The 14,193-nt window shown below is 40.0% G+C and overlaps 1 protein-coding gene across 1 annotated transcript; it reads left to right on the forward strand.

The window, feature by feature from the left end:
- Positions 1 to 10,430: 10,430 nt before the first annotated feature.
- On the forward strand, positions 10,431 to 13,860 carry LOC134529351 (protein phosphatase 1 regulatory subunit 12C-like). The gene is made up of 3 exons (XM_063363332.1): positions 10,431 to 10,499; positions 11,972 to 12,076; positions 13,132 to 13,860. The coding sequence occupies exons 2-3, from the start codon at positions 12,002 to 12,004 to the stop codon at positions 13,720 to 13,722; spliced, it is 666 nt and encodes a 221-aa protein (XP_063219402.1). The 5' UTR covers positions 10,431 to 10,499; positions 11,972 to 12,001; the 3' UTR covers positions 13,723 to 13,860.
- The last annotated feature ends 333 nt before the right edge of the window (positions 13,861 to 14,193 follow it).

Consider the following 14,193-nt stretch of genomic DNA (forward strand, 5'->3'; position numbering starts at 1 on the left):
TTTTTTGTGTAAAGCATACTCAACCCCTGACACCTAGCCGCCTTGCCGAGATGATGTGGTGATGATGTGTGCACCAGCTAGCACTGCGTGGAGACATTGGGCTCTCAAGTGTCACGTCATATGTGGCTGCAAGGCGGTTAGCGGAGATACTGGTAAAGTTACCCCCGGGTGTTTAAGCCCCCCAAGAACCTATTTTAATAACAAAAACACAATAAAAGACCTCTTTCACTGAATGAAACTATAATACCTGGACTCACACAAACACGTTCTGTCTCAAAGATGAGGGAGGGGGAAAGGCCATTGCTCTGACTCAGATCGGTCTAGGTCACCAGGGGCTCCCTCCCGAGAACAGTCCCGCGCAGCTAATCGATTGTCATGCGGGCGACAATCGATTCCGTGGTGGCGTCTGTTCGTTGGCCACACTTTGTTTCACTGTCGCGCACTATGTTCGTTGTTCACTTATATGTGCACATGCCACGGGTGGTGACGACTGGCCATAACGGCCTGTGCAAGCAGAGGGAGCACTTAAAAGTGTTGATATATGCCCAATCACTGCGAGGCCATTATGGCTGTTGACAGCTCCCCTCCTTCCACATGCATGGGGCAGGGGTTCCTTCCCCATTTGTGAAAGTGGACATGTAGCTAAGTGGTGAGGGAGTGCTGTTAGTGTGAGCTTCTCGCATAGTGTGGGATGATTTGCTGCAAACTGTCTCGGGGTGCCTATACTGTAGGTGGATAGGAGTCAGATCCTTCGTTCACGCGCCCTGGCTAACGCCTAATTCTGGCTCCTCGATCTGTTCGACCCTCACTGTGAAGGTGGATTCAGCGAGGCTTATCTCCATTGGCAACCTCGCAGCCTGGCCATGGGGTGAACTCGGCCATGAGTAGTCGCAGTCAGGGTGTTGGACGATGAGGTCGACGGTAATTTGACCTGGTCGAGGTCATAACATTTCAGGGCATTCCACAGTTTTTTCAGTTTCTGCATTGATGCTTCCTGTGGGCGGGGCTGAGAGGTTGCTGGACTGGTGGTTAAAATATCAGTGGTGGCTCGCTAAGGCATTGCCAACAAGCATCTGGTATCAACCTCCAAGATTTGGGAATTTGGTGGTGCCTCTGGGGGTTTAGTCATCATGGTGCTGACAGCGGGTGTGTCATCCCATTGTGGCACCAGGGATGCGGTTGGATCACCTTGTGCTGGTGTTACCTCATTGGTGGGGACCAAACAGAGTTCGTCCCAAAGTATTTTGTCCGTTTGATTACTGGGCAGTTGCATGACAGAGGAGGAGTGGCTGAGTCAGCGTAGTAAAACCCGTGGGATCTAGTCCAGCACAGAACTTGCACCTCCTCACAGACAGCAGGTGTTGTCGCACATATAATATCTGTCCTAGTTCTATAGGAGGAGGGGGGTTGATGTATGTTTTGGGGTTTCCGAGTGTCAAGGAAGTGGGCTTGTTGATGCCGCGCATCTACTCTGTGTCCCTCGACAGAGAGGCGGGGCTTGTTTCCCCCCATTTCCCTCATCACTAGCATGGCTTCTCGGAGCTCACCAGGTAGCACGAGGTACTCTCTCAACAAAAGTTCGGCAGGGGTGTGCCTGTAACCATGTTCGCCTCCCACACTGGCAGTAAAATAGTTTGGGAAGGTGGAAACCACACTAGGAGTGGTCATCCACCAGACAGAACAGCAGTTGCACTTTGATCTCCTGATTACGATATTCGGTTGGATTGGCGTGGGGGTTATATGTGGGTGTAGTGTAGTGGTCGAGTCCCCACCTGCAACAGTCAGCCTTCCAGTGTCGCCACATGACCAGGGACCCTTTGTCTGCCATTAGGACCCTGGGAGAAACCTAATAGGGAAATATCTCTGAGATGAGCAGGGCAGTGTTGGTGCACACCCAGACTTTCGACACCACAAATGCCTCGGTCCAGCATGGGAACAGGTAGGCTACTACGACCAGAAGTGTTTTCCGTGTGAGGTCCGCGGGTAGGGTCCCATGATGTCAAGTGCAACAGTGTGGAATGTTTCACATGGATGTCTCGGTTTTTGATACTCTACCCCGTCTGATTTACACGACGGGGTGAAAAGGCCTCGCCGTCCGAGTGGCATACAGAGCGGCAGGCATATTGGTGATGGCCAGTGGTTCATTGTTGAAGGAGGGGGAAGCAAGCCCTCCCAACCCTGGACATCATGAATGATGGTATTGAGGTCTGGATGTCGTGACAGCTCATCTGGCAGTTGAATTTCATGTCCTTGAACATGCTCTACCATCAACACAAAGCTTTGCAGAATGAGGGCCCACCGAGTTAGTTTGAACTTGCGCCCTTGAGCCGAGATCAACCACTTAAGTCATTGATTGTTGGTGCGAAGGGTGAAATGTCTTCTCTCCAGGTGGTGTCAGTATCGGCGAATGCCAATACCACTTTGAGGCATTCCTGCTCATTCACGTGGTACTTGTGCTCGGCAAGCCTGAAATTTGAGCTGGCATATTCAATCACGCACTGCTTTTCTTCTACTGCTAGCTGGTATAGGATGGTGCCCATACCATCCTAGCTGGCATCTGTCTAGACAAAGATTTGCTTGTCGGGATCGAGGCAAGCGAGGAATTTACACTCGTGGAACAGTTGCTTGATGTTGACGAGGGCTTGCTCTGTGGCCTCTATCCATCGGAACTACCATTTGGGTGACAGAAGGTCAGTTATGTGGGCTGTGACAGTGGCAAAGCCAGGGATTAAACCGTGGTGCCATTTGAGGAGGCCCACAGGTACATCACTTCTGAATCTTTCGGCGGGTATGGGGTGATGGCTTTTCGTAAATGAGGGTGAGCTAATCTGGCATTGGACTCAAAACTTCGGCACTCACTATGTGGCTCAGTAACTTCAAATCCTCCACCCCGATGTGGCACTTGTTGGGGTCGAAAGTGAGTCCATGTGTGGCTAACTGTTCGAGGACCAGCGCAAGATGGTGGGCATGGTACTTCCACATCAGGGATTAGACAATCACATAATCCAGGCAGGCTGGGGTGAACTTTCCAACATACCCATTCAGGAACCAGACTATCATGGCCTGGAATATCGCGGGGGCATCCATCAGCCCGAATGGCAAGGCAAAGAACTGGAACCTGCATCCATCGGGTGCCATAAAAACAGTTTTTAGCCTGTACACTGGGTGTACAGATACCTACCACTACCCGGAATTTATTTCGAGGGACATAAACACATCGGTGTCACCCAGCCCAGTAAGGGCTTCCGAAATGTTAATGAGGTGATGGTGCAGGGGTGGTGAGGTCGTTAACTGGCTTGGAGTTAACCCAAAACCTAATGTCACCATCTTTCTTGCTCGCCATTACGATATGTCAGTTGTACGGAGACTCGCTAGGTTCGCTCAAACCATCCCTCAGCATCTTAGTCAGCTGGTCCCTAATGGTTGTAAGTTCCCAGGCCGAACCATAGTGGTTTGGTGAACCAGAAGTGGGTGTGGGGTACTATGGGATGCAGTGTTTTCTAATGGTGATCTGGCACAGCATGTCGGCTGCTCCAAACACTTGGGGCTGCTGCTCGAAAACACTGTTGATGAGGGTTACACGTTTTAAGAGCACACCATTCCTTAGGTTGAGCAGCATGGTGTGGACCCCTCGTGCTTGGGTGCCATGGTGTCTTAGCCGATACACAGTATGCATTACCTGATGCCTACATGAAACTTACCCTCATGTACCTCAATAATGGTGTCCTCTTGCACCAAAATCAATCCCTCCTGCAGGCCAAAGACGACGAGGGCTTACATTTGGCTCGTTTGTTCTAGAATGGTAATGCTCATCTACACACACCTAGTCAGTGCATTTTACTTCCAGTGGTCTCGTCCCCGTGCTCCAGGTTGGCCTCAGAGACGAGATGAACCGCGATGTAGGCGTGGGTAGCCACAGTGTCCACCAACACCTACATGGCCTACCATAGAGCCACACTGGCACCCAGCTATCCCAGGAAGCTGCGCCCCATAAAACAAGCAGGGTTGCCGATGACAAATGGTTGGTGCTGCTCTCTGAAATGCCCGGTGCAGGATGAAATCGGGTGGTGCGTGCCATCCCCACTTGTCCAGCTGGGTATGTGGGGTGGGTCATTGTGCCCCGCAGGAGCAGCCAGTGTCGGCACCAAAACCTGTTGGGTGGTGGTCTCGCCGACGACCTGGTGCAGGGTGACATCGGGTTGTGCTGAGCTGGGTAGGGGTCGGGAGTGGTGGCCAGCTGGATCACCGCACCCTACCTGGCATTTCCAGACTACTGTTTTCGCTCCACCCGCTGGCGTCTCATCGCCTCACGCATTGATCACACATTATGCTAGTGGTACTGCATGGGTTGACAGTACAGGCACTGGGGCGGGCCACCATTGTCCATGTCTCATCGATCCCTGCACTGCTCGCGTTGTGGGTTCACGCTTCTGGCTTGGTTGACCGGCGCTGATCTTGCCATTGTGCCACAGGATTAATATTGGTCGTTGTGGATGAAGGGGCATTGTCAGTATGGGACGACAGAATTTTCGTCCCTGGGTCGCACTTCCGGAAGGTTTGCGGGGCATCGCGACGCTCCAGGCATCACGTGACGCCTTTAGTTATTGATCTACTGCCCTAGCTAGGGCCAGGAAGACATCTAGTCCCTCACCCACTGTGATGCGTACGAATAGACGTAATTCGGATGCCAAGAGTTCCTCTATGTTCGGCAACACCTCCTGTATCCGACCGCAGGGCATTAGGCATCGGTAGAGACGCATCTTTCCATGTACGAATACTTCGACTCCTCCCTGATTGACTTGAGTCCGGCAGAAAAGCTCATTCAGGCAGCGGGCATGTGCGCGTGAATCATTAAAGCACGACACCATTCACCATGTGAAGTCTGTCCATGAGGTGTCACAGTTAACTGTCTGAGCCCGCGAGTTTCAGGAATAGCTGTGCAACTGGCTGCTGACGCGTATGGTCCACTCCTCTGGTGCAATTTTTTGAATGTGCCGACTTGTCACTGTACACTTGTATAAACATGGCCGGGTCCGCATGGGCATGACCGGCAAATTCTGGCAGCATGATCATCTCGCTCGCGTGCGTGGCAGTGGGGCCAACTATGCGTGGTGCAACATGATCTAATTGCCCTTGCAGGTGGTGCAGAGGAACAACCCATCCCGAAAATACACAATCTCGCGTGCCTTGGAGCACGTATGGTGCCTGGTGACTTCGAACTGTTGACATCTGGCTATCTCGCCTGGTTGAGCATGGCAGCGCTGCCTTGCAAAGTGTGTCTGTTACGCCCTTACAAGGCTTCCTGGCCACTCCGACTTCGCGCGGACGCGGCTGCAAGCGCATTTCCACAGGGCCTTCCCTGTGTTCGCATTTGGCCCAAGGCTGAGTTTGAGGCAATCGTCGCACAGTTACTCTATGCTTATAGCTATGACTTTGTCGCTTTGCATCCTCACGGTATTTGGTTGTCCAACCCAGGTGACGGGTGTCGGTGTTAGTGGTGGGCACAGACATGTCATGAAGATCGCTCCCCCTTGCTCCCGCTGAGTGGCCCGTATCTGCACGCACGCACCTTGTGGCCGCGGACGCGGTCAGCAATCGAGTGCCCTGGTTCAGCTGTCTTCGGTGCCATTCGGCTCGGCTCGGATGCTGACCATCCTTGGCCGCAATCGGCAAAAGATGTAGGGGTGTTGTGGGACGGCTTTGTGGTTGTCCTTTTGTCCAGCGCGCCTGCATGTCTGTGGAGTTGTTAAAAGCGTGGCAAGTCCTTTGTGCTACACGAATTTCTGCCATTTTTTAATATACTCAAATATGATCGGCCTAGGTTTGGCGCCATTTGACATCTAGCCGCCCGGTAGGATGATGTGGCTTGCACTGCGGGGAGATTCTGGGCTCTCGGGCGTCACGTCACCTGTGGCTGCAAGGCGGTTAGCGGAGATACTGTTAAAATTACCCCAGTATATTTAAGCTCCCCAGAATGATATTTTAATACCAAAAATACAATAAAATACCTCTTTCACTTAATGCAACTTTAATACCATGACTCACACAAACACGTCCTGTCTCAGTGATGGGGGGGGAAGGCCATTGCTCTCACTCGGAACGGTCTAGGCCACCAGGGGCCTCCTCCCGAGAAGAGACCCGTGCACCTAATCGATTGTCACGCGGGCGACAATCGACTCCGTGGTGGCGTCCGTTCGCTCGCCGCACTTTGTTGCACTCTCACACACTATGGTCGTTTAATTGTTTAAGTGCACACGCCCCGGGAGGAGACGATCGGTCATAACGACCTATGCGATCAGAGAGAGCACTAAAGAGTTTCGTCAGCCATTTACACCCCCTAGGGATGAAAACTTGCAAATGAGTTTGATAGTATTTAATCTTTTTATTATTTTTAACATAAATTTTCATTCTTCTTAATTAGTTTCAGGGAAACTATATTTTTTAAATAAATGAATACGTTTCCTTTTTTCATCCCCATTAAAAGAAGATTTGTAATAAACTCAAAAATTAATCAATACGTAACTCTATAAGAAAATATTTTTAGTTTCTAACTTCTTATTCTAATTGAATTTGATTTGTTAGTTTTTTTTTCAAAACCCAATAACCCCTTTTCATAACCTTAGGGTTTGAATTTCTCAGAGTGATAAATTTGTGATATATAATTTTCATATGTTTAATATTGGCACCCAATATAATTAATTATATTTATTAAATTCAGAGATAAAATGTTTTAGTCTTAAAGTAATACTAACCCCCTTTTAACCCTTAGGGTTAGAATTTTGAAAAAAATAGAATCATTGTTTTTTGCAGTTTTCGCAGGACATTTATTGGTACACAATTTAATTTACTGCTTTTCATTAAATTCAGAGATATGATTATTATTCATAAAGACATTCCTACCACTTTTTCACCGCTTAGGGGCTGAATTTAAAAAAAAAATATTAAAACAAATGGTTGGCAATTTTTTTATTGCTCTTGTTGGCATCAAAAATTATTTTCTATATTTAATTATATTCGGAAATATAAATAATTAATTAAAAAACATACGTACCTACATTTTACCCCTTATGGTTGAAGTACTCAAACATAAAAATTGTGTTTCGTAGTTTTCGTATGTTTATTATTGGTTCCCTATATCATGTACTACGTTTAATTAAATTAGGAGATATTGTTTTTCATCTTTAAAACATACCTACCCCCTTTTACCCAATAAGAGTTCATTAGGCAAATTGTTTCTTTAATTTTTGTGTGTTAATTATATATATTGAATATATTTTATTTCGCTTGATTAATTTCAGAGATTAATAAGTACTTATATTAAAACAATATTTACCCTTCTTTTACTTCCTTAGGGATGGATTTCTGCAAATATATATAGCCTAGTTTTTAAGTTAGTCAAATATATTTTTAATAAAATAGTCAATTAAAATCGTTAAATAGTTTTTGATTAATGCTTGTACAAACAGACAAACAGACAAACAGTAAAACAAACAAAAATATAAAATTGATAATTTTATGTTCCCAGTAATCCAAATAGCCATTTTCAATGGTGTTTCCATAACTTCGATTATTTTTGCCGTGAACAGTTTTAGTGTTATTATAGATTCCAGTTTTATACTTTCAAAATCACACATGTCTATATTATGTGTATGTATTATGTAGTTTAAAATATCCGGCGAGTTCGTTAATGAGCAAAATCCGGGGGGAAAAAGGGGTAGGATTAGGGAAGGTAAAAACAACCGAAAAATCGTTCTCTCATAATATGAAAAATTTCACATCCATTTGAATGTTTCATAATTCATAGGAGGAAAACCATAACCATTTGCCTGAATAAGATTATGATACGACTAACCATAACTACAATGGGTTGAAAAAACAAGAGTTGGCGGATAAAAAATAATCATAAAACTGTTCTAAGGCTTAATATCGAATTTGTATATATTAATTCTAAAGTTTATTTCTAAAACTTTTGTCTGAATCAATTTTTGATTAGACGAACCATTGCTGCAATCGGTGGAAAAAATAAGGGTTAAAATTAAAAAAAGAAAAAAAATATCTTCCTTATTAGCTACACTATTAAAAACGTTCAAATTGCTTGTAAATCTTATCATTTTAAACTAAAATATTTGTCTCAAACAATTTTTGATAAGATGAACTATTGCTGCAAGGTGTTGAAAAAAATGAAGGGTGAAAATTAAAAAAAAAAAAATTAAAAACTCCATTATAAGTACACTATCAATTTTCTTTCAACTTGTTTGTAAATTTTATAATTTTTACCTAAAAGTTTGTCTGAAACAATTTTTGATAATACAAACCGTTACTGCAACGGGTGGTAATAAGAAGGAAAGAAAAAAACTAAATGACATTACTTTTTTTAATACTTTTACTTTCATTTCAATTACAATTTATTGTAAAGTCACTTAAATATTAGGATTTTTTCATTTTAATACTTATTTTGGAAACCACAGATTCGAAGTCTCTTTAAAAAAAATTAAGTCAAGCCCTCTGGTTCTCTTCAGATATCTTTATGTAAATGCAACCAAAAATTAACTTTTCTCTACTTTTAAAATTATATTGTCTTAAGTATGTTTTATGTTTATTGTAAAAATAAATAATTTTTTAATTTACTAACTGTCCGGTCTTCATTTTAGTTAAATGTTGCACAATTTTTTTACAGATTGTGTAGCATAATATATTTTTGTTATGCAAGTTTGTGTTAAAATTTTCACCATGCTCGTTACAATTAAGAATACAGAACACTTATAAGGGGAGTCTGTATATTAATAAACAAACAGTGTTTTCTTTTTGTGATGACCATAGAAAACTTTAATTTTATTTTTTATAGAATAACATTCTATAAGGTGCGAAAACATTATGTTTTAGGTCAATAAACGGTTTATTTGATAGTTTATTTTATTTTTATGTAATAAATATGGTGATGCACTTCCTGAAAAATATTTTGATACTAGCGAAGAGTTAAAACACTATAGTATTGTCTGTATTTCGTGATTAGTCGAGTTTATTTCAGGTACATGTCAACTGTCAGCCCACCAATTACAATTATTTAGCGCTGAAGCAAACGGGTCCATGAATTGACCGGCCAAATAGGGCAATAGGTTCTCTCGTTAATTAAAATTTAGTTCGTGTTGTTATTCAAATAAATAAATTCATATTGTTTGCTTCTTAAAGTAAAGTTTGACAGGTCTTAGACATTGGCCAACTGACATATATTACTACATACGGACGGTTTCACGTGTAGAATTTTTTCCTTGACATTACGAGAAATATACTGAAAACATGGAAACTACGTTACAACATAGTGGTTTTCATACACGTGTTCGTACTCCCTTAAAGATACTTATCAGTTCCGCCACTGGAAGCGCCACGAGTCGTCTAGCACGGTGCCTACAGATGCAAAACGTATACTCAACTTAATTTCTCTCCTAATTTCTCCGCTAACTTATATTCTTACTGTACATCCCACACCCACTTCTTTTCCTTTCTCACTCCTTTTACTTTTCTCCCTTATTCTCTTTCCCTCCCTCGACAAGCAGAGCAACATTTTGGAGTAGAAGGTATGACTCTCCAGCCTCGACTGGCCACCAATAAGTTGGGCCTACTTGTAATTGTTTGCGATTTAACCTTAAGACATGATTTAATTTTTTTAATTGGAATTAAATTTTAGTCATTTTCTATGAAAGTAGATGAACAAACGTTTTTTTAAATAAAAATTCATATTCTACAAACTAGAGCGTGTTTTACTCAACATTTCACATCATAAATTTTTATAGACGTGCTTTTTGCAACCTAAATTCCTCTATAGCCACTAAAGTGTCAAGTGGAGCATAAATATTTTTTCTTTAAAAATAAAAAATGATTGGTAGGTTAGTTGTCTCAATTTTGGGTATAAAAAGGTTGTATATTGAATTATATTTGAATTGTCTAGTACTGAATGTATTTTATAATTAAAATATTTTATATGATATATTTTGTCAGAATTTGTGAAGTGTGCTTAAATTATCATAAATTTAAGTGACCGATATTTATGTTTTTTTTTTTTCGTTACCACGCTTAAAAATAGTAATCATCAGTTTTAGGTAAGTAATTTAATATTATATTTGGTTTAATGTTTATATAAAATTTCCTTCAAATGATTTATGACAGCTGTTACAGGTCATATAATACGCAAAAACCTTAATGCATAATTTTCAGATATATTGTTTGATAATTCAGTTCTGACTAAGGAAAAACTGTACAAGGAAAATTAAATACCAGCTAATTCAGATAAGAAAACGAAAGAATATTTGTTAAGTGTTGATATACATTTCTTATTTTTATTGCCTGTAACCTTTTGGCACTACAAAGATAACTGCGATAGTTGACGGATGTTCACCAATATTTAAAAGCCTTGTGTCTGGTGATCCGTAGCTGTAGTTTTACGACAGAGACTGCGGTGCTTAAAACATAATTACAAGTCAATCACATCTCATTGTAAACAGGCAAGTTGCGTTTTATAATTTATCACAAAGTTAAACAAACTTTTTGTTTTATAATTTTTATTTAGAAAAAATATATCTTTATCTTTCTGCAGATGCATAAGAATATTTTGTTAGTTCATACTAATGTTAGTAAATATTATTGTCCCATCTTATCTATTAGAAATAAATTGAAATGCGATAGTATATTTTATTTTAAACATTAAGATTTCTGTATTTTTGTATTCAGAAAAACTAAAATTTAATTTAATTTTTCTTTTTTTCCCCACCCCTTTATAAGGGCGTCAGTCTAGTTTTGAAAATAAATGTAATTATTTAATTTGACTTAAGCTTACAAAATTTTTGAAAAGTACATTATCACATATTTATCCATAAAATCTCAGAGAATTAACAATGAAGCTCATAAATGTATCTTGCTTTCCGAATATTAACAATTATAGTTATAAATTCTGAGGTTTAGACTAGGAAATGAAAATAATTTGATCGTGTCACTGATTTAAACAGATAGGCCTAAAATAAATTTTTAAAAAGTAATTTATCTTGGTTTACATTTTTCTAGTAAATCAGTATAAATGATTTAAATATAAATATATGTATTGTATTTCGTAAGTTTAAATATATAAATTAAGAAATTTTTTCTCTCAAATAAAATTAATATTGCTAACACCTTGATGAGATGCCAAGAGTATTTTAAGTTAGATAATTACATCCCGATTGCTTAAAATTTTCCTAAAACTTTAGTCCTTGTGAAGAATAAGTTAGAGTTTATAAATGTACAATCAGCCTAGCTCACTTCTAAAGGTAACATTTGAACTACAAAAAAAAATTATAAATATTTGTTACCTAACCGATATTGAATCATCTGCTAATTTAAATTTAAATTTTAATATACAGATTTCTTAATTTATAAATAATAAAGGTTTGCACGTTCCATCGTATAACATAAAACTATTTGATTACCCGATGCTATAGGCATGTTATTTAATTTAGTTTTACAAAATAGTGAATGATCTATAGTGATAGCTAGAACCCATTGTTTCTGCCTATCATGCATGGAAATATTTCAGTGGCAATTATACAACGCCTGGCAGTATGCTATACTTTCTGAACGCAGATTTCACACTATAACATTTAACATGTGCATCGGGGCCTAATTCGTTCATGGCAGTCCAATTCTTAAGCTACAAGATTTTCTGCGCATGTACGTGATCATACAACATTATTTACAAATTACCTTTACACACAAGATTTTATAATATTTATTGGCCAATGCTTTCATGATTAACTTAAATGCAAATTAATATATCTCTAAATATATGATGCATCCACTTTACTGGCATTATTGAAATTTTCTAAAACACTGACCACAGCATTATTTCCCTGTTTTTATGTTATGAATATTCAACAAGGTACGATGAACATATTGCGGCTTGCTTGATAGGAAATATATTTATAAACATGTTTTATTTTTACAGCAAGATACCATATCGTCCTTGAATTACAAGATGACACAAATTAGCGTTTTATTCGTATCCTTTCTGGTGGTTCATGCCACAGCTGACATCTTGGATCGTGAGAAAGTGAGTATTAAGTTTTTCTTTTTTTCAGTCTGTTTGTGCCTGAGGATGGGTTAATATCAGTTCCCGAAACGTCGCAACTGTTATTTTAGAAAGGCTTCTGGGTCAGTGCTGTCGTCATCGTGGTTTTAAGAATATCTCTTTGTCGCTGGATTTGCCTGTTAGTCTCTTTATTGTCTTTGTGTTGTCCATATTATTTGTTTATCATCATTGAGTTTTTTGTTTGTCACTGCGTTTAACATATTGTTTATTTAACATTATTAACATTACATGTTCCTACTGCCTTGTAGTTTTAGCCCACTGTCTTGTACTAATTATTTTACTCATTCTTTTAACTGTATTTTCATACTTCTTATTGTTTTAAATTTTTGACATCGGTTGATCTTAGCTGTTTTCTGTTTAGATGTTTGCATTTTCATCATTTCTGTCATTTTATTTTTTCTCAGTTACTTGGGTTTGTTATGACATACAGTATAACCATTCGTATTGCATGAAAAAATCAATACTCCTGATTTGATGAGGCATTCAAAAAACCTTGAAATGATAATGTTCCTGTTAATACAGAGTTAAATAGACAACCAATAATGTAATGTATAATTTGATTAGTAATTAGATCATATTTAGTAATTTTATCATGAATATAGCATGATTAGTTTAATTTTTTTTCCAAAAATATTAAATAAGATGTTTAAAAGTAAGAGAATATTACTATTAAAATTCTCAGCTCATGCGATCAAGTCAATAACACGAAAAAATATGTATATAGTAAAGTAAATAGTTAGTACCTAGTTGTTCAGTGAGCTTTTAGTTATATTTTGTTTGTTTAAAATATTATTTTTTTAAATCTATAAATAGTATTTATAATTAAATAAAGAGCATACTTGTAAAATTTTTCTAATGAAAATTACAAACATAAAAATATTGCATTTCTTTGTAAATTTTTATGTTGATGATGCATTAATGTTAATTTATAGTTAATTTTAATGAACCGGGGGGGGGGGGGACATGTCCTTGAGTCATCCTCCTTAATATACCCTGTCTCTACACTTGGCTCGCAGCTCCTGGAATACAACCAGACCAAGAACTGGGTCACCCTGCACTCGTACCTGAGCGAGGCGCTGGTAGGCACCAACCCCATGGCCTACGAGCAGGTGCAAGCCATCTCGCGGTACGTCACCAACCCGATGTACCTCATCGGCTGGAGAGGCTACAACTACCTGGCGGAGGAGCTGGCGATCCCCGAGGGGTGCGCAGACATCACCGACAGCTCAGGCTACGCCATGCTGCACGGCGCCGCGGTCAGCAATGACGTCATCACCGCCAGTCTGCAGCTGGCGCGTGGTGCTGACAGCGAGCTGACGGACAGCGAAGGCAACACCGCGATGATCCTGGCCGCCCAGTGCAACTACCTCCCGCAGGTGCAGTACCTCACCCAACGCGGAGCCAACGTGAACGCCGCCAACCACCGAGGCCAGACTCCGTTGTGGTGGGCGACCTACAACCGCAACTGGCTGATGGTTAAATGGCTGTGGGAGCACGAAGCTGTCGCTCTCTCGGGGCCCTTGCTTCTGGACTTGACTCAGTCGGCCAATGGAACTCAGGCTGTCAAACAACTCTGCATGACACCGAATAATCCTGCGCACGTGTGACGCAAAATATCTGTCAGCATTCGTTACATTTCTATAACCGTAATGCGTTTGTTTTCTTAGTAAAGAATTAATGTTTTTGTTTGTATGGAAGCATTTTTATTGTGTTTAAATTTTAATTAAATATGTTACAACATTAAATTACAGTTGTGTCTTTGTATGTTTTTAAAAACATGTAGCTGTTTTTCCCTTGATTCCATGAAATGATTCTTATTTATACTGGCATAGAATTTAAGAGGGGCTGGGTAGTAAATAAACATTAACACAACATTTACAGTTACGTCTTCGCAGTATTTCACCCTAAATAAGTAAACTTTTGCTTTTATATAAATATTTTTAGATACCAACTTAAGGTATAAGATATATAAATTTACTATAACTAATTGAAAAAAAAATAAATTCTTTGTTCATGTTTAATGTTTCTCATTCATTTATTATTTTCAGATATTATTATGCAGTATAACACTTGATTGA

This window comes from Bacillus rossius, chromosome 1 (assembly GCF_032445375.1).
Source record: "Bacillus rossius redtenbacheri isolate Brsri chromosome 1, Brsri_v3, whole genome shotgun sequence".
Taxonomy (NCBI): Eukaryota; Metazoa; Arthropoda; class Insecta; order Phasmatodea; family Bacillidae; genus Bacillus; species Bacillus rossius.

Excerpts from the sequence above, each read along its gene's own strand:
- LOC134529351 (XM_063363332.1), top strand. The coding sequence starts at position 12,002 with ATGACACAAATTAGCGTTTTATTCGTATCCTTTCTGGTGGTTCATGCC. Across the intron at positions 12,077-13,131 it reads ACATCTTGGATCGTGAGAAA|CTCCTGGAATACAACCAGAC; the intron begins GTGAGTATTAAG and ends CTTGGCTCGCAG.